This window comes from Colius striatus, chromosome 3 (assembly GCF_028858725.1).
Source record: "Colius striatus isolate bColStr4 chromosome 3, bColStr4.1.hap1, whole genome shotgun sequence".
In the NCBI taxonomy this organism is placed as follows: domain Eukaryota; kingdom Metazoa; phylum Chordata; class Aves; order Coliiformes; family Coliidae; genus Colius; species Colius striatus.
Genome location: NC_084761.1, coordinates 72,424,620 through 72,445,426, shown reverse-complemented (window position 1 = coordinate 72,445,426; position 20,807 = coordinate 72,424,620). Strand labels below are relative to the sequence as shown.

The 20,807-nt window shown below is 36.8% G+C and overlaps 1 protein-coding gene across 1 annotated transcript in view; it reads right to left on the bottom strand.

The window, feature by feature from the left end:
- The window catches only part of GABRG1 (gamma-aminobutyric acid type A receptor subunit gamma1), a 60,072-nt gene that overhangs the window by 10,137 nt on the left and 29,128 nt on the right, over positions 1–20,807 (bottom strand). Inside the window, exons 3-4 of the mRNA XM_061992710.1 lie at positions 18,687–18,754; positions 2,649–2,869 (exon numbers count right to left, since the gene is read on the bottom strand). Coding sequence (XP_061848694.1) covers positions 2,649–2,869; positions 18,687–18,754 — 289 coding nt within the window. The remainder of the gene's footprint in view (positions 1–2,648; positions 2,870–18,686; positions 18,755–20,807) is intronic.

Sequence of the window (20,807 nt, the reverse complement as noted above, 5' to 3'; positions counted from 1 at the left end):
AACATGAGGATCTGCAGCAAGCCATTTCAAAAATTTCAATTTATTTGAGAAATAGAGAATAAAAGGCAGGGACTAAAGGCATGGCAAGTAGGGGAGTTTATGACAGCAAATATTGGAAGTTTCTGGAGAATGCATTTGTCAGTAAAATTGCATTTTGCATCACTGCATCTTGTGGTTATATACAAAAGAGAGGAAGTGGGTGCACTCTTGGGCTTGTTCTATGGGGACACTCCTGGGCTTGTTCTATACTCATGGAAGTGGTTCTAGTGAAGACAACAGCATGGATAGGGAAGAGCAGACTCAGTATTGCTACTCATTTAACATCTAATGCATTTAAATACTTAATGCAACTAATATACATTTTAGAAGTAGTTTGGAACTCACAACGTTATCAACTGAATTTCTTGCTGCTTTTGAAAATACTATCATAGATTTCCAAAAAGCTTCCAAGCAACCAATTCAAAACCCAGTTCTTCCACTTTCACTAGTAAGGGGATAGATTCCAAATTGCCTTCTTTGTGTTTAAAATACTTTCTTTGTTGGTAACACTGTGAAGAAAGTCGGAATATCCACTAAGATCGACTTTGAAAATTAATGTAATGCTTGCATATTTGACTGTAAACAATATCTAACATACAAGACAAAAAGAGATGGAGAAAGGAAGATTCTGCAAGTCTGTGAACAAAGTAGTTATTCTACACAAAGTATCACTAGGAATTTTCTAGAAATTTGTCCTGACCAAGAGAAAGGTTTATAAGGGAAGATGTATTCCTTGCCTTATACAAAGTAAAACACTTGGATCCCTCTGAGAGTCTTTTCAAATTTGCAAACTACAGTATATGCATTTATTGTCTTTGTTTTCTATTTTCAACCTTTGGATACGCAAATGCTTAAAGAAAAATCTAAAAAACCCTAGACTTACAAGCAACACAACTGGAATCATTGATGGATGCAATGGACAAACCAAGGACTATCCTCAGAGAAGATTCAGCAAGCCTGACTGACAAAATCACCATGTCTGCTCCCTGAGTCACCAACAGGGAAAGAGTGGTGATAGAGGGGAGTCCATGAACCTGGAGCACTGTCAGATCCCGTTATTGTACATACAACAACCAACATACGACCCTCACAATGTTATTCCACCTAATGCCAAATTCAGGCCATATCCTCATCTATACAGATGTTTGCATGTTGTGGTGCTGGATGACTGCTTGTTCTGCTGTTTTACTACTAGTTCATTGTTTATGCTCTAGCACAAAAATTCTAACCGTTTGCTCTAGGAATGCTCACACAGTTTTCTTGGTTGTGTGTGTTTGTTTCTTTGTGTTATTTAGACTCTTTTTAAAAGACATTGTACATTGAAACTATGAACAATGGATGGGTATAGTTGAAGTATGACACTAGAATTGTTAGCTACAAAAAGAAAAAAAACTAGTATGTTAACAGAAGAGTCTCTCTATAGGTTTTTTTATAAACATTAGCATAATCAACTGTTTTAAAAGTGCTCTTCAGAGACATCTGTATGGTCTCAAATCAAGTATACTAAGGAAAAACTCAGCAAAGAGAATCTTTCTAAAGCATTCTAATTCTTCTTACTTCTGATATAGAAGACATAAATTGTTCATAAACACAACTACTCAGCATATAAAAACGTCTTAAATGACTGAAAAGAATGTAATTAAAAGGTGTTACATTTTGTTTGTAAATAAGTAAACTCTTAAGAGAAGAATCAGGGTAATGGTGTCCTCTGCATGCACTGCTTGATCAGCTCCTAATTTATTACAAGATTTTTTAGATACACTTAAAATATAAATCTGAGAGATGGCTATAAAATGCTTTCTGTAGACTACAGCCTTTCAAAAACCATTTGAAAAGTGACTCAAAGATCAGCACAGATAGCCTAGATGGTAACCTTAAAATCACTACAAGCATCTCCCATTTGCTCAACAACATGTTTCCTTATGCCTAATTTGGATTAACAGCTTTGTTGATTTTAATATCTTGCAATGAAAAACAAGAATTATATGCAGAACTGGAGCCCTTGATTTAATCAAAATGTTATTATTTTTATTATCTGAAGTATTTTACTTACAGAATATAACCTGGTGGGAATTAGATACTAACTATTTAGAAAAGTCAGTTTGCAAAACAATTTATAACTAGATCTGCAATATGTTAGTGACCATGGTGCTACATAGAATAACAGAATCACTGAATCTTTTGAGATCATCAAGTCGAACCATTAACCCAGCACTGTCATGTCCACCAATAAGCTATATCCCTAAGCACCTTATCCACGTGTCTTTTATATACTCCCAGGGATGATGACTCCACCACTTCCTTGGGTAGTCTGTTTCAATATGTGACAACATGCTGTATAACATATTTTCTTTAGTCTTTCCTGTACCTAAAGGAGATTAAAATTTTCTGTCCCTTTCAAATTGCCTTTACACAATTATCTAAGCAATGTAATTCAATACAATTAATTTCATGGTTTACATGATCAAATAATCTCTTTTTTTTCTCCTTTAGTAAACTCCTTTTTTACAAGAGATGCCAAAAATATTATTAATATTCAATATTTTTGAATTCATAGTTGTGTGGAAAACAGTTGGGGAGCTTTTCCTATTCAGTTAACAAGTACCTACCTTAGAGTGTATAACACTCTCCCATCGCTCCAGATTCGAAGTAAACGATTTGGAGTTGTAATCCAGTGAGCATCAGATTTCCTTGAGTTCCGGAAAAAAGTGTCTGGAATCCAAATTTTTCCAACCATATTGCTATTAAGCATAAGCACCTTCATTGAGCTGTTAAATTTTAGACGACTGTCATACCAAGTCTGAGCAAAAATTATATCTATAGTGTATTCCTAGAAACAGAGAAACAATCATAACTATGTATACAGTTACCAAATTCTGAAAGTCAATAATTTTTAATTAATATATAAAACTGAGGCCACTTCTAGTCTATTTTGTGTTATTACTTGCATAGCACACAGCAGCCTTTAATCCCAAACTCAAAAAATACAGGCTGACAAACAATGCACACAGTCTTCCATCCCTGCTTCCTCTCCCTGACACACATTGATTATTTAAGGAAGAGGAAGAGATTCTTATGAAGCAAGTCTAATAAATTTGCTGTATTTTTTTCCCAAACTTTATAACAAGCAATTTATTTCAAGAAATTTCAGTTTTTGAAAAGTTCACAAATATGCAGGAAATAAACATCACTGTTCTCAGAACAATCTTCTGCCATTTGTCTCATAGATCTACCTACATGCATGAAGGACATTTCTCTAAAGCAATTCCACTCTATTTGTTAAAGCTTCAAGAAAATTCCTTGTGTTACAGAAAGTCAAATTCCTCAGTAGACTTTATGGCCAGAAAAGAAAGGTGAGAAATAAATAAAGTAAGTAAAACAATAAACAAAAAGGAAATCCACAGCATTTTAATGAGACATTTCTTGACACAGTAATACTTGAGGGAGATAAACTTTATGGATGCAATGAAATCTTATTTTTCCAAGAATCCAGCCAGTTGTTCTTGCACTCCAGATAAAGGAGCAAAGCAGCAGTCTCCTCTTGGTTGTACTTGCCACAGCTCCCAACCATGACTCTGACGTTAAGGGCAACAGTTTCTTTGCTTCATGGCAGATGTGATGTCTCCTGCACGGTGTTTCCATTGGGGCTCAAATGACCCAACTCAATGGCTCCTCTGCAGGAAAAAAGACTTGAAGATCAAATTTAAACATTTGGTGATGGTTGTTCACCTCTCATTTATGGGATGGGTGGGCAGGTGGAAGAGAGGAGGAGATAGTGGTTCATATTCTCACTTGAGCAAAAGGACTCACTACTAGTTTACTGGTAATAATAAATAAATAAATAGATACATATGATGCAGATGGTCAATTCTGTTTTTAAACAAAAGTGGAATGCTTTGCTGGTTGTGCTGGGGGCTTTGGTTCATTTTACTTTTAAATAATCACAGCAGTGATCTGTATAAGTTACAGAGTTATCACTCATTTCTGCAACTGGTATCACCCATCTCTCAGGAAATTTGGTACTTCATCCTTGAGAAGTACCAAAGCAGATATACCAGATCTACCTAAATCTCAAATTTATCACCTCTCCAAGGGGGAGAATAGTTTCAGGAAATATATAGTGCAAGAGAGGCTTACTCTTCCTCTGTGATGTATTGCAGATGAATTACCACCTGGACTGTGGGAACTCATTGACTCTCAAAGGTTATGAATAACTAGTGTATGGGGAGTGGAGGAACAGAGGGAACAAAAGGACAAACCAAAAAAGCATTTAGAGATGACTTTGCTATAAAATGCTGCTTATTGTTTGTTGCTGGAGAGGGGAAGATTTTGCAGGTCAAAACAAGTACTTGATTAATTTATTTTTGTAGCCAACATTGAAGATGTCTGTGAAAATCCAAGACCTGTTTAACCTTAAAATTCAGTTTCCTGTGCTTATCTATAGTGGTTACAACTAGAAAGGAATCTTGCCTTGCTATAGTGTAAATGAGAGCCCAAGGCAGTGCATGGGAGAAGTGCTTTAATGGGCTTAAATGGAAAGGAATGAACAAAGATTTATATGTTGCCTTTATAAATAGGAGAAAAAAGGAAGTCAGTGTGTGAAATTAACAGAGGTGACCAAATGAATGAAAAGAGTAGACTGTCTGATTTTGAAGGTGCTACTCTAAGCAGCCACTTCACAGTAGCATTGTATTGTTTGAGAAAAAGAAATGTATCAAATTGTCATTACAGTCAAATCCACCCAGAGCAAGAAAACTCAGGCTGTCATAGAATACTCACCACCTTAACAAATTAAGAGAAAAAAGGAAGAGGAGCTCACAGATTATTTTCAACACACAAAGTAAAATAAATAGCCTCAGTGGACCCAGATGCTTGTATTCCCTTACCTTTCAGTATTAAATGTGCAATTTTTTATAATACCTACATATTACAGGAGTTATTTAAGGAAAGGAAAAGAAAAAAAAAAAAAAGAAACTTTCTTAAAATCCTTCACAATACATTTATAACTGTTCACAAAAAATCTAATCTATAATAGTTTAATGTCACAAAATTTGTAACTGCTTGTTACCAAGTATCCTGCTGAATATATAACAAGGTACCCAAAGGTACCTCTTGTGACATATCTGCAGTGTGGTCCCCCATTTGTAAGATGACACTTAGGCACACAGACATCTCCTTCTCCCTCAGGAGTCAGCCAGATAAAGGCATAATCCTACTATTCATCCCAAGATGTGGACTTGTAGCCTTGCGGTGGATGGGTATCCTCCTCTTCAGCAGGGACCCAGAGTTAGTGCACTCTGATTTCCCCCAAGAACATTTATTCCACTTCTAACATCTGCCTTGGTGGACATTACCTACTTTTCAGCATATCTATTTGTTCTATGCCTCCCTGAGACCTTCTCTGTCTCTGAGGGTCCATAATAGATCCTAAGACGGCATATATTCATCACACAATGCATCTCACACACAATCACATTTTCAACCTGTTATATCTACACAATCTTTCACTCAAGTGAACTTTAGTGGAATGTGCAAGCACATACATGTACTCAACATTGTAGAGGTTGAAGGCATGTAAAAATGGGACTCTAGCATATATTAGCCTCCTTTCAGAATAGAAATGTATCTTGCAGAAAAAGGCCAGGTGGCATATGTCCAAATAGATCTCAAGTAGTCACCAAGAACAGTTAAACATTTAGGATGATTAGGGGACTAAGAGTCTGGCAGCATGCAACTGTGACAATATAGAAGTTCAAGAGCAATAATAATCTGAATGAAAAAGTATGCTAAGGGGTTTATAAACAAAGTTGGATTCTTTCTGAAAATCTAGTTTTGAAATGGGCCTGAAATCTATGGTTTTTATGGATTCATACACTGAACTCTCTTAAATTTGCATCTCCTGAAAAATATTTCATATTTCCTTTTAAAGGGTGAAATCTGGGTCCCTAAAAACCGTTCAAAATGAGTTAGAAAATTCACTATACCATCTTTTCTGAGACTACTTTTTTTTCCCAAACCAGATGAATAAAAGCCCTATCTTTGTTTAGACACCATATGAGCAAACACAACAGCAGTCAGATTTATACAATATTCTTTTAGTGCAACAAATCTTTCTGAGCAACTACTTTGTTATCCGTGTTTTCTTAAAATTACCAGTCTTATCACTACTTCTATTAGCTTTTCATAAAACCAACCATTCAATGCCACTGTGTAACCATAAAAATTGGTTTACCACTCTCTCTTTCAAATGAAACTAATGATAAAATAGCCATGCAGAACAAAATGGAATCAATCTATGGATGTGTTAGTCACAGCCAAAGCAAAATGCATGCTTATTCATATTTAGACTCACAGAGTTCAATAACCATGGCACACGTTATCTCATATTCGGCATTTGCTTAGACCATTGAACTCTTTTTTGCACAGCTGGCATGAAGTGCCCACCTGCCTAATTATTTACAAATAACTGCAATTCCTCACCATCTCTTTCCTCTCTAAAAGATCATAACAAACTCAAAAGGATGGGAACACAGTGGCTAATCACAGATTACCGTTAAAAGGCCAGGCAGTGAATAAACTGTGAATATTGACATGTGGGTGTATAGTCTGAGAGAAAACAATTTAATAAATAAAAGCAATTACTTCAAATAAAGTAGGAACAGCTACTGCATAGGAATAAATGGAATCCTAAGCATCAGTTTCATTGTTATGCACAGTTCAATAACAGTCAGACATGAATATGGGCTAGAGGACTGAGGTTTTTTTTATTGGAAAGCTGTGAAAGAAAGGCAGGCAGACATCATCCTATGCAATTGTTTTTCAGTGTAAATCACATCACATGAATTCCAACATAATACAAATAAGTATAGAAAAAAATCTCACAAAGTAGAAAATAAAACATTTTTCTTGGATATTTTTGTCTGACAGATTCACAAGTGATTTGATATTCCATGTAAAAACTGTGGAGAAGTCAAGCAATGGGTAGCTAAATTGTTGGCTGGATTATGTTAACTGCAGCACATTCTGTTTGAGAACGGGAAAAAAGTGGCCTGGTTTTCTGGGGACAATCTGAAACGCAATGAAAAATCCCCAAATCAAACTCAGAATTGAAAAATTTAACTACAGGCCTGCAATACAGTTCATTACCAGTGCATTTCAGATAAAAATGAATTTAAAAATACTTTTGTAATTTCATTTTTGCTCAGAAAAACATCCAAGCTTTTCTTCCAGATTCAAGATTTTACCTGAAGGACATCTCAAGTTTTCTGGAGTGCAACAAGCTAATTCATAAATCTGTTTCATGAGGAAACCCTGAAGTCAGTTCCATTATCAAGTGTGACATGACTTCATCTTATTCAGTTATCTGCACTTTAAAACATTTTCCCCATGTTTCTTCATACCATCTAGCTTTTTAATTCCTTGAATGGGCACTCAATGTGCAAGGCATCTTTCAGAAAAAAAAATGGAGAAAGAAAGCATTCCACCAACCTATACATTTCAAAATTAAGAGATGTACCAAAGACTCAGTTTAGTATGCTGATTAAGAGGTTTAAAACAACAAAGTCATACACAAAACTCGTAACCCCACAATTTCCTAAGAGGTAAGCACCAAATAAGGCATCAAGCATTACCTGATTTATCTTCATCTTGCCAGTGTTCTGCCAATGAGCACTCATAAGCTTTACCTTTTCTCTCATCCAAATATCTCTGGACATCAATAACAGGCTATTAAGTAATTTATTAAAATACTTAACCTATCTTTGACATTTAAAATGTGGTTGCTCTCCCTGGTGGGTTACTTTAAAAGCTCTTTAAAAAGATTTTTGAGCTGCCTCAGAGCTTGATCCCTGTGACTGGGATCTGCCTAGCAAAAGTAGGATTCCTTGTTTTGGTAAACAATTTTAGTTTGCTCTCTAAAGCAAACTAAACCTAGTGAACTAAGGGTGAGATTTAAAAAATCCAGCAAACCACAATGATTCTGACATATACTTGTGACAATGACAGTGCAGCTGTAAAAGAGATGTAGGCTGTAGGAAATACACTGACATACACAGCATCTGCTCTCAAAGTCTTCTAACCAGTTAGATTGTTATAATTGTACAGATAACCACTCCAGAGGATGGTATGAGAACATATGCACACAGTAAGTGGAAATATGGCAAATCATATCTACAGAAGGTGGAGTACAGTAAGACCTATGTAGTCACAATACAAAAAAGATCTTCACATCATAATTTGGCATCTGTGCTTATCCAGTCCTTACTCTGAACATGCAAAGTGGCAGATGCAAACAACAATATGAATAAAAGGCAAGATTAATTTCAATATTTTGTAGATTAAAAACTATTACTAAAATCCTTCCCATAGTCAAAAGATAAGATGGAAAAGTAACTAAATCACTTCAGCAAAATTTTTGCTTTTATCTGATCATCTTAAATTTTGGCCATTTGAAGACAGCATAAGGAGAGGAAGTAGATGGAATATATATATAACCTATATACATTCCCAAACTGAAAATTATACAAAAAGTTTTGTTTTGCTTTTCCATTAAATATTTCAATCATGAGCACACATAAAAAAATATTCAACTATAGAAAGAACAGAGAAGACAACTCAGAACAAAAAATTTGATAAGACATAAATACATACATATATATATTAAAAATCCAGGAGTGAATACTTATATGGACTAAGAGTTTAGCATCAAGGTTGTCAATAGTGATTTATCAGCTCCACTAACTGTACTTTCTAAATTCAGCAGGTACATCTACTTTCCTGTAACTGCAGAGACTCAAGCAGTTAAAATTCGTCCCACAAACAATTTCAGTAACAAAGCTGCACATTACTCAAGTCTATATGGTTTTCTACAGTTTCCTTTTATAAATGAGCTATAATGTCTCAAACTCAATACTTTATCATGGTGCAACTGTTTTTAAAGCAAGATTAGCTCCACAGCTACTCTCTGGAGTTTTATTTCCATGATTTTCCAGTCACGCTTCAAAATCCCAACATTGATGACAAGGATACTTATCTGAGTTTTGTTTCTACCCTGCAACTCCTGTAAGATACACGATCCTGCATAAAATACAGGACTCCTATCAGTTTAGTTTTCTCATGAGGCAATCATGCAACACTAAATATCAATCATCTGCTACATTGAAGATGTAAGAGCACAGATAACTTAAGAATTTCCTAAGGGAGCCCTTATTTACTTTAATAAAGGGCATAATCCTTTGTGGGGATAATCTACAACAGAGACACTACTGTTATTCAAAAAGGTGAAATCTCATTCAACATTTACTGTATGTCAGTGAATGACAAACTCCAAATTAGTACAACAAAAAGTGTTCATTCTCCGCACTGATCAAAATAACCATCCAGAGTGTATAAGACAATGAAATTCAAAATCTTACAACCGTAGGAAAAAAAAAAAAACACTAAGGCCAAGATGAACAGATAGGAAAGTTACATTCACTTTCTAGCACAAGCACACTGCATTTTTTAACAGCTGTTTTGTCAGTGCTGTCATCCCTACTAACAAGGGAACGGGGCAACATACTTCCCAGGAGTGGGTCTGCTTCTATGTTGAACAGGTTGGAGGTGCTGCTGCAGGAAAAAGCATCCAAATGATTCACCTGGTTTGTAAAGGCAACTTCTCATAGCATGCAATGAGAGAAATCCTGTCCCTCTAGACACCCTAGCTTTTAACAGAGGATGAGCTTTTGTAGTGTCAGTAAAGATCCTGGCACCAAACATTGTAGGGGCCAGTGAACAACAGCAACTTTCCTCTGGAGCACAGCAGCAGAGGCAGTAATGAAAACCTGTATGGTAGGAGCCATTTCCAAGGACAGTTTCTATTGCCACAAACTGTTACAAGCTATCACAACAATAATAGCACATCCCTTGCCTTTTTTTCCCAAAACTCAGTTCAAATCTAGGACACCAGAATTATTCCCACAACTGGAATGTAGCACCACAAATTTCCATATAGACAGACAGATTAGGAATTAATAACAAAGAACCAGTGTGTACTGTTCTTCAAAATATTTATCATCTATTTGACACAAACATTAGAGGTACAAGACAAAGGACTAAATGTAGCTTGTCTCAGCTGCAGATACAAAGGAGAAAACCACAGCAGAAGCAGACAGAAAGTATTTGGAGGGTACATTAAGACATCAGAAGTAACAATAAACTGCATGACAGAGCAGTGAAGCAGTCTGTGCAGTTTTGAGGGGAAAGCAGAAATAAAGAACTAATTTGGGTTAGCTGTAGCACTAATCAATACCCTTAACATTATTCTTGGTTTAGATCATCTCAGATTACCACTGAATTGTAAAGGCAATCCATATTGGTTATGTAGGATACACATCCTCTGCAAGGAACTTAGTTTGAATTTAACATAAAAGACAAAACTTGAAAAAATACAGGGGCATAAGTAACAGCAAACAAAGAACCTATGCCAGTCAGAATTACAGGTAGTGATTTTAGCACAATAAAAGTTTAATTGTTCGTGATATTTTCTTTCCACAGGATGAATAGAACAAAAAGGGCGGGGGGGGGGAGAAAAAGTAAGTTTAAACAGGAACATGGTAAGAAACAATGAAGCAGCTTTGCAGACATTTATAGAAAGCTTCTTTCAAGAATAAAGAGCACCTTGGGAGAAAGTGGCATGAAAAGTTGAAAGATGGGAGTAGAAACTAGGGAGATCTGAGAGAGAAAATGATCTGTATGTGAGGTCCATTGAAAGAGGAGACAGAGAAAGAAATCACAAGTAAGAAATTACTCAGTAGAAACAGTGGAAAATTCTCTCAGTAGGACATCTCTAGATTATATGAATGGAACAAGATTGCAACTGGAAAGGTTACAAACACATTAGTGAAACAATGAGAGTCTGGAAAACAGATTCCCTGTAACAGATGAAAAAATAAATAAAACCCTTTTCTGCTCAGAATTTTTAAGACTACAACTGAGATCCTACTCCTGGTTCTAACATCCATGACATCATAGAAAATTTTTAGATTTCTGGCCTCAATATATACAGAGTAATGACTTTGCACAGCAACTGAGAGTGTGAAAGGGGTGAAAAGTGGGAAGACTCAAAGCTATGGTTTAGTCCTATTGAGCTCATTAAATACCTGTGAAAAGATGTGAGGAACACAAGCCGATATTTTAGGCTGGACAAAAGAAGTGTAGTAGTTTCCCCTGAGCCAGGTTTTTGGTAGCAGAAGGGCTACAGGGTTGGCTTGTTTAAACAAAGATTTGCCAGAAGCTTCCCCTATAGCTGATAGGGCTAATGCCAGTCAATTCTAAGACAGATCCACAGCTGACCAAGGCCTGGCCAATTAGTGACTGAGGTAATGCCTCTGTGAGTTACATATTTGAGAAGGGGAAGAATTTTCTGGGCAGATGCTAAACTGCACCAACAGGGAGTGAGAATGTGAAAACATCTCTGCAGACACCAAGGTCAGTGGAGACAGAGGGGAAGGAGGGTGCTTAGGCCCTGAAAGAAAGACTCCCCTGTGACCTATGGTGAGGACCATGGTGAGGCAGCTGTACCCCTGCAGCCCATGGAGGCCACTGGGGAGCAGAGATCCACTCACAGCCTGTGGAGGACCCCACGCTGGAGCGGGTGGATGCCTGAAGGAGGCTGTGACTCCATGGGAAGCTCATGTTGAAGCAAGTTCCTGGGAAGAAGTGGGAGCCTGTGGGGAGAGAGGAACCCAGGTTTGCTGTCAGGACTTGTGATCCTGTGAGGGACTCAGGCTGGAGTAGTCAGTTCCTAAAGGACAGTGGGTGACCCATGTTAGGGCAGGGTGTGAGGAGCTGCCCCCGTGGGTGGACCTGTGCTGGAGCAGTTCGTGAGGAGCTGTATGGGAAGGACCTACACTGCAGAAGTTCATGAGAGACTGTTTCCCATGGGGAGGGACCCCAGTGTAGCAGTGGGAAGTGTGATGAGGCCTCCTCCGGAGAAGAAGCACCAGCAAAGTCTATCTGTAATGAACTGACCGCAACCCCCATCCACCATCCCCTGTGCAACTGGGGGGGAAGGAAGGAGAGTCCTGGAGGAAGGAGGGGTAGGGGGAGGTGTTTTCAGATTTAGGTTTATTTCTCATCTCCCTGTTCTTATAGTTCATTAATAAATCAAACGCTTTTCTACTCAAATTGAGTTTGTTTTGCCTATGACGCTAATTGCTGAGTGATCTCCCTGTCCTTATCTCGACTCACAAACCTTAGGTTACATTTCTCTCTCTCCTCTCCAGTTTAGGAAGGGGAGTGATTTTACAACTTGGTAGGTACCTGGCACCCAGCCAGGGCTGAACCACCACCAGAAGGCAGACAGAACAGCAGGCAAATGGCACATAAAGGTTGTTGAATATGTGTATGAAACTAGTAAGAAGTACTTGAGGAGGAGGTGACCATGGAAGACATCCTGCAGAGAAATGCCAAAGGAAGAGCTTTAAGAAGTATGTTCACATCAACACTTCAATACTTCAGCTACTAGGAACACAAGAAATTAAGGGTCTTTACAGCACATCACTAGGCTGCTCACAAATAAAGCATTTCAGAGAATGACAGAATGGTAGGGATTAGAAGGGAACTTTAGAGATCATCTAGTCAAACTCCCCTGCCAAAGCAGGCCCACCTAGATCAAGAAACACAGGAATGTGTCCAGGAGGGTTTTGAAAATCTCCAAGGAAGGAGACTCACCCTCCCTGGGCAGCCTGTGCCAGGGCTCCATCACGCTCACAGTAAAATAGTTTTCCCTTATGTTTAAATGGAACTTTTTGTGTTCCTGCTTCATCCCATTACCCCTTGTCCTGTTGCTAGATACAACAGAAAGAGTGACATCCGAACCTCCTGACATCCATTACTTATTAATGAGATCCCTGAACAGTTTCCTCTTCTCTAGACTAAACAGCCCCAGCTCTCAGCCTTTCTTCATAAGAGAGATGTTCCAGTCCCCTGATCATCTTAGTGGCCCTGTATTGGACTCTCTCCAGAAGTTCCCTGTCCCTCTTGAGCTGAAAAGCCCAGAACTGGACACAGAACTCCAGATGAGGCCTCATCAGTGCAGAGTAGATGGGGAGAAGAATCTCTCTTGACCTGCTGTCCATACTCTTCTTGATGCATCCCAGGATGCCATTGGCCTTCTTGGCCACGAGGGCACATTGCTGGTTCATGTTGAGTTTATTGTCAACCAGAACTCTAAAGTCTCTCTCTGCAGAGCTGCTCTCCAGTTTTCAGAATGGTCTTCTAGTCCCAACCATGACCATATAATGTTTTGAGATTATATATACTGGACTTCCAACCAGTATGCTGGCACACTCTACTGAAGTCAGGGGAGTTAAGTCAAAGTAACTTTTTATTATTATTAATACCGAAAACATGACAACTGTGCCCTAAGTGATGCTATGGCACTATGTAAAACCAGGATTTCCTAGAGCATGAACTAGCCTAACATAAGATTTAAAAATAAACCACAGCACAAAGAGACTGCAGCCTTAGATGACAGCATTGTTAGATGTCATACAGAAATCAGGCCATATTTTTCATCAAAGAGCATAGATTTTTCTGGTGTTTTGCATAGAATCTTAACTATCTGACTTTATATATATTAAGAGATATCTGGTAAACTGCAGCTGAAAATGTGACAAGTACTGAATGCTGTCTAAGGGGAGGGCAGAAAAGATGCCCGTACTCTGGTTTGGTTTCAGAAAGCTATTGCAACATGTGTCTGTTGTACAATGGCTGTCTTGTCTCTTCCTCACTGTTCCCTTCAAAATGGTCACAGAAATTGGGAGAGACACAGAAACTGCAGTGCTGAGTCAGTATGAGCAAAATATTGCCTGTACTTGTGCAAGTCCTCTTAAACTGAGTCCTCAAGTAGCTGTAGGCAAGAGAGTCCCCAAAGTTCTCAATAGCTGTAGGCAAACTAGCTGCCTGCAAGAGTCAGACAAATCAATTTAAGCTTTTTCTTTTTCTTTTTTTCTTTTTCTTTTTCTCTTTTTCTTTTTCTTTTTCTTTTTCTTTTTCTTTTTCTTTTTCTTTCAGAAAAAAACAAACCAGAGATCACGAAATTGTATTTGGGAAGTATTACTCAAGTTCCTAGAGCTAGTAAAATAAGAAATACTAACAGACGTAAGGGTTTTGACACTTAAGTACATTTCAGAACAAGGAAAAAACAATGTTCAAGCCTAATGAATATTCACCTAGCTGTTGTAATTGAACAGTGTCCATCAATCCCCAACACTCACCTGTGTAACAGTCCATTAACTCTAATCACAGTGTTGACAGGCACCAAAACTATTGGAATCTATCTTTCCTAACCAAAATAAAAGAGTATGGTAAAAAAAAAAAATATTATTCTAGCTTGTTCCAAAGAAGATGCTGTACAATAAGAAACAGGTAATATTAGAAGACTTGTTGGTACATCTATCCTGATCTATGAACAAATATTCCTGCCATTTGAAAGATAATGGAATCAGTTTGCATACAACACACACAATAGACTGAAAATTAGCAGTGCTTGCACACTGAACCCACACAACCCTAGCAAACCTGATAAATTCTCAAATACAGGCAGAGATGCATCCCTCATGCTATTGCTTTGAGTCTGTCATCATAAAGTTCATAGAGACAATTTGTGACTCTCCTCCAAATCATAGTCTTCAAACATGAAAGCAATTCCAGCCTCCAGGAAAAGCTTCAAATGCAGTTCACAAATTAAGATAAGCCGTGGCAAGCAGTGTTCACCCAGTCCTGAAGTATTACTATATGCTGCAGCTCTTACATAACACTGACATGTTTATGTTTCTTATATGGAACTGTGTTTATGTAGAGACACAGCTTTCTGTAACAGGCAGACAGGGAGAGGGTTTGTGTCTTTCCTTTTACACACTCCTTTCTTTGGTTTTCTTCCTATTGTGTTCATTAACTCCTTAAGCCAATGTGATATGGTTTACACATGTAAACTGAGGTACATGCTTAGGTATCTACAGGATCAAGGCCTTGCTAATTCCAGTATCTTTTTCTGTCTCTTTCTAAGACTCTTTCCTTTATGCTAGTTACTATACCCTCAGTAGCAATACACTATTTAATATCATTCAAAAACAGATTTAAAAATACATTGGTTTACAGAATCTTTTTTTTTTTTTTAAATGGTAGAGGTTGTAAGGGACCTTTAGACATCATCTAGTCCAACCCCCCTGCAGAACCAGGTCCACCTAGATCAGGTCGCAATCATGTACACAAACAGTATGCATCTTTGAGTACTGGATTTCAGAGTAGCTTCAGATAATGTATCTTTGGATCATGATAGCTTATATTCTAGTATGCTCAAGGTAAATTATCTGGCACTGTAAAAAGTAGAAAATCTTCAAACCTTCAATACAAATTAGTGACTAGTAGAACAAGTGCAGTGACACACCTGACCACAAAGCATCCTCCACAAGTACAATAAATTGAGCAATCTATATTAGGATAGTGATCACATCAGTACTTGAATAAATGTATTTTTAAATTCTGATGCCAGTTATTGCAACTTGAGAATGAAATGAATTTTAGAAACCAAAGGAAACTTCAAACTCACCATCAGCACATGCTACACAAAGTAATAAACAGTACAATATGAACAGAAAAAAATTCTCCCAACAGCGCCCAGGCCATGCAGCCTCTGTATGAAAGTTGCATATTTGTGAATATCTGATTTGCTCAGTGGTTTAGCTATCTTGTTAAAAATAAGAGTGTCAGGCTTCAAAGTATGGCCTTCAGCTTGCAGTAACAGCAGCCTTCAATGGATAACTAGCAAAGATCATGCAACAAAAGCTAAATTATCCACAGAAGAGACAGAAATGTTGGAAAATTAACAAGGAAATAGAGCTGCTTCAGTGAAGTGCAGTCTTAGAAATTAATCCTGGAATTTTCAGTCTGGACCTTATCATACTGAACTCTGTTAATAAATACAAAAGCTGAATAAACAGCATCATCTGCATCCACAGCAAGGGAAGAAAAAAAAAATACGTAGTCCTCAAACACACTAAAATGGCAATGACACAATAAGGTTTCAGAATGTTAACTCATGACTTAGAAATACATGAAAAAGCAAAGGAATTTTAAAATACAATTTTGTTTCTGCAAACATATGGATATAGACTTATACACAGACAGAGACACAGCATTTTCTTTTGGCTATTTTTTAACCTATCAGTCATGGTATCTATGCATCTCTATAGAAACAATCTGCCTCTCTATGACCCTTTCCCCATTTTTGTTATTGGAGTATTGTTCCACTATTTACTACATGAAACTTGAAACAGACATTAAGGACACAGAAAATACCAACTTTTCACTTTGCTTTTCATTTTTGACATAGTGATACAATACTGCTTCATACTTAAGGAACTGCTCCTGTATTCCTTCTCAAAAAATTCCTCTCATCTGAGGCAGCAGTCTTTAATTGTTATGAGAGTTTTTATCAAACAGAAATTACAAGATTGGGTATTCTCTTACTGAAAGGAAGGTAAATGTCTTGGAGGACTGCTATGCATCTCCCAACCCACTGAAATGCACACTTGCATGGTCTTCTCAAACCACAAAAGCTGTGGCACCGTCATAGTTCTCCCTTGGGCATCAATAACAAAAACATTATGTATTTATGAACACATAGAGTTTGTGAGAAGAATACAGGGCAGAGAAAACTAGTGAGGCCCATAGGCAACATGGATCAACACGCATTTCTACACAAAGACCATATATCAGATCCTGATGCTTTTACTACTAAACACAGTTAGCTTTTTTCCACCTTGGTCCTAGCTTGGAAGGAAAGATAGTATGAGCCTAGGACATTTACCTTAAGTGCTCAACTGAATGAGCTTCTACTTAGAGGAAAATCAGGCTCTAAACACTCATCTCATGTCTAAATTCTGCTAAGAAACCCCTAGGTCACTGCAGAGGATTTAGATCTTGGCCGTAGAAATGCACTTAGCTGCATTTTATGTGATTACTGCATAGAATCATAGAATCATAGAATGGTAGGGTTGGAAGGGACCTTTAGAGATCATCTAGTCCAATCCAACTGCAGAAGCAGATTCATGATACATAACAGAGGTTATCTCTAGAAGACAGGACTTAATGAGTACTAGAAACCTAAATATGCTGCTGATCCAGACACTTGTTAAAAATTATTATTCATGTTGCAGATGCGTAAAGAGATCACGTGCTGTAGAAAAACCTCTTTTAAGTGTGGGGTGTCTATATTGTCTAAAATTTTGTGTAGATCTTTATTAAATAGTGAAAGTCAAAACACAACTGCATTCAAAATCAAATTCTAATGAATGTCATACATACACTTAAAGCACTCCTCTTATGAAAGTGAAAGTCTATCAGATAGCAAGAGAAAAATGAATTCTAAAAATAAATGTTTCCTCTCATAATATATGTCCTCTGAAACTATCAGACAAACGTACACACTTGATATGCTGCTTCAGCATCATTATCAGGAAAAATGCTCTCTATATCATGCCATATTGAATTCAAGCTAAATAGTTAAAGATATCATTTGTCAAAGTGAAATAACATATCTGGCAAATGAGTATTTCAATGAGGAGTCACAGACACATGTTCTCAGATTAACTGACCAAATGAAGGGCTAAGGACAGCCTTTGAAATTGAAGTATTTTTTTTTATTATTGGTTAACAATATCAAACAATATTAACTCCAGGAAAAAGGCCTTCCTAACAAAAGCAACAGGTCACATAAAGAGAGCTTACAGTCACATCCGTAATTTTTTTTCACTGAGAATGTTGTTTCCCTCATTAAAAATATATTTTTTGGAAACAGTAATCAAAGTTAAACACTTTCAAATCATTTGCTCATACAGGGTTTTATTTATTTTCACATAGCTTTGATGTACCAGTGTTAGAAGCTCATATGGTCCAAGTTCCTGGAGTCCAAACCCTGTGAAAACAACTGCTCTTTTAAGAAGGTCATAGTGTCCTTAGGCACATCATAACAGAAAATCCAAGTGATTTACAAAAAGATTCAGCTTCCTCCTAAGTGCTGCTATTTCAGTGTTTGTACCAAATAGAGAGGTCAGATCTCAACAGGTCTACCAGAAACTAGATGAGCTTAACTTCTAAGGAAACTGGCTATGTGTACACACACATACACAGAGAAAAGAACATGCAAGACTAAATAAGACATAGTAAAAGGAGGTCAAAAGAATTCATTTCAATATTTTGTTTCTATTAATTTGAAAAAAATAGTTTCATTCACAAACAGTAGGTCAATTGTGATATTTCTTAAAATCTGAAGAAACTGTAATCAAGAAATTATACTGAGCCAGAAACAAACTAGATAGAAATAAACATAGTGAAAATATTCAACACAAACCAAAATAAGGACCTGATACAATTTCCTCTGTCTGGTCTCATTTTTTTAAATAATAAATATATGTTTAAAATTACAACAACTTCATATAGAGGGAGTCTAAGTATGTTTCTGCAATAATCAGAATCACATCTAACTGCATAAGAATATACAGTAAGAAATAAAGACGTTTATTTGTATAAGGTGAGAATTATTTCATAACATTAATCCATAGCATCATTCAGGTATTTTTTTTCCATCCATGATCAGAACTTACCATATTGATTGGGTCAACTGGGCCAATGCTGTTAACATAGACATCTGTTTCAATTACCGTAGTTCTCACTAAACAAAACAGTAACCATAATAATTATATATTTAATTAATTTTATACATTGTTAGTATAATTTATTTACTAAAACAAGAAGTCTGGTATTCCTTTCTTAGATTCAGAATAATTAAAACTCTGGATTGTTCCCTATGTGAAGGATCATATATGACCTCATATTCCAAATGAATTGTTAGAATTATCAACATGTATTTTTACTTCATAATGCAATCCCCACCTATGCTTTCTGAGCAGTTATAAGATAGATAAAAAGGTAGAAAAAGATAAAGGTAGGGGAAAAAAAACCACACAGAAACAAAAAATCCTGTCTTCCAACATAAATATTTAATCATAAATAGAAAAAAAAAACGTTTGGAAAAAAATTCCTAGCCCAACAAACCATGAGATCTAACAGCAAATGTGTTTACCAGAGGTAAGGAATCAATATGTAGTGCTTTCTGTTGATTGCTACCGAAAAAGTGTAATGAAAATAAAATTTCACTACAGATTTCTTCAGTTCATGCAACTATAGCACGTCTTAAAATTACTAATGTCCTTTCATCAGCTTGATTAATACACTGCTTCAAACATAGAATTAAAAGTTCCTCAAGTGAAAGTGAATTAAAAGTTAAACACGTTCAAATTTATTTTTCTTTAAAAAACACAGTGAAACCACTCTTACTGGGGTGAAAAAAGTTAACTGTTTTTAAAATATATTCCCTTAGAGAATACACTTTCTTACTTTCTGAACTTACAGAAGGGAACAAATTCCAAGTTACTTCTCACGAAAGTCACATCTGATGTACATGCGATATCGATAAATCATTTTTAAGGGGAAAAAAGTACACACCGAAGAGGTAAGAATGCATTTTAACTTCAATTTACCAAGCCTTTTCTTCTAGCTTGTTCTGGAGAGCCAGAATGGGGACATATGTCCTAGACCCTAGTGGGATGAAGAGGGTTAATAATAAAGCTCTGATAGTCTTTCTTTCATGACCTGGCACATTAAAATAAAGCATCTCTGTCTATCTCAAGGTGCAAAAGATGGACAGTATAAACAAAGCAAGATTTTTATTTCATAGGAGAGGGACTATAAGTCACTAGATTTGATTTCTTTATACTGCCAGATCAGAGATCACCCAAGTGTTCTATGATAAACCTAAAATCTTAAGTAAGAGGATTTTTCAAATCTCTAAAATCTAAAGCTCGAACTGACATACAAAAAGAATCAGGGTATAATTAAGATGCTTGCCCACTACAATGACAGGTAAGATACATTTCCTAAATATCCTAAAATACCTTTTCTCTGCCAATCTCATTTGGGAAGAAATTCTCCCTGACTCCAAATCCGATTACAGTTGTGACCCTGAGTCAGACAGCAACACATACCAGTGAGGCTGCACAAAGGATTTTCTGTATGAACACAGAGCAGGGAGTCACTTGATCACCATCCTGTCCCCGGCATGAAAGTTTCAACAGACTCTGAAAACCCATTTATTTCCCATGGAGGAAAAAAATAGTACTTCCTGAGTTGCAAATGTTTCCAGTATCTGCAGAACTCATAAAGAAAGGGGGAAATGAAGGTACTCATATCCTCAGACTGTAAAATCAGAGTTAAAATAGTATATAATGTTGTGTTTATATACACATATATATAACATTTTACATACACCACATCTCACAGATATCCTTTTCCTTTTATTTTGCAACCCTATTTATCTATCCAATAGTAGATTTGCTGCTAGACTAGAATACAAGGAGGTAGATGAAAATGTATCTTGCTTCAATGCTCAAGCTATGCTGATTCCACTATTTTTTTTTCATCATATTAGTAGGAAATGTTTAATTCTTCTTAGTGTTAGGAAATCTTGTTTTGTTCTGAGGTTCAAGTCTTTGACTCCAACTTCCAGCACTGCTTAGTATGCCAGTGCTATATCAAACCTCTTCTTCACATGCAGGCATCTACCCACAGCAGTTAAGCTCACCTCTGAAACTTGCCTTCAGTACACTGTAGATGTAACATGCAGATAATTTGTTCAGTGTTAACTTCTAAACTTGCTCCATTGTTCC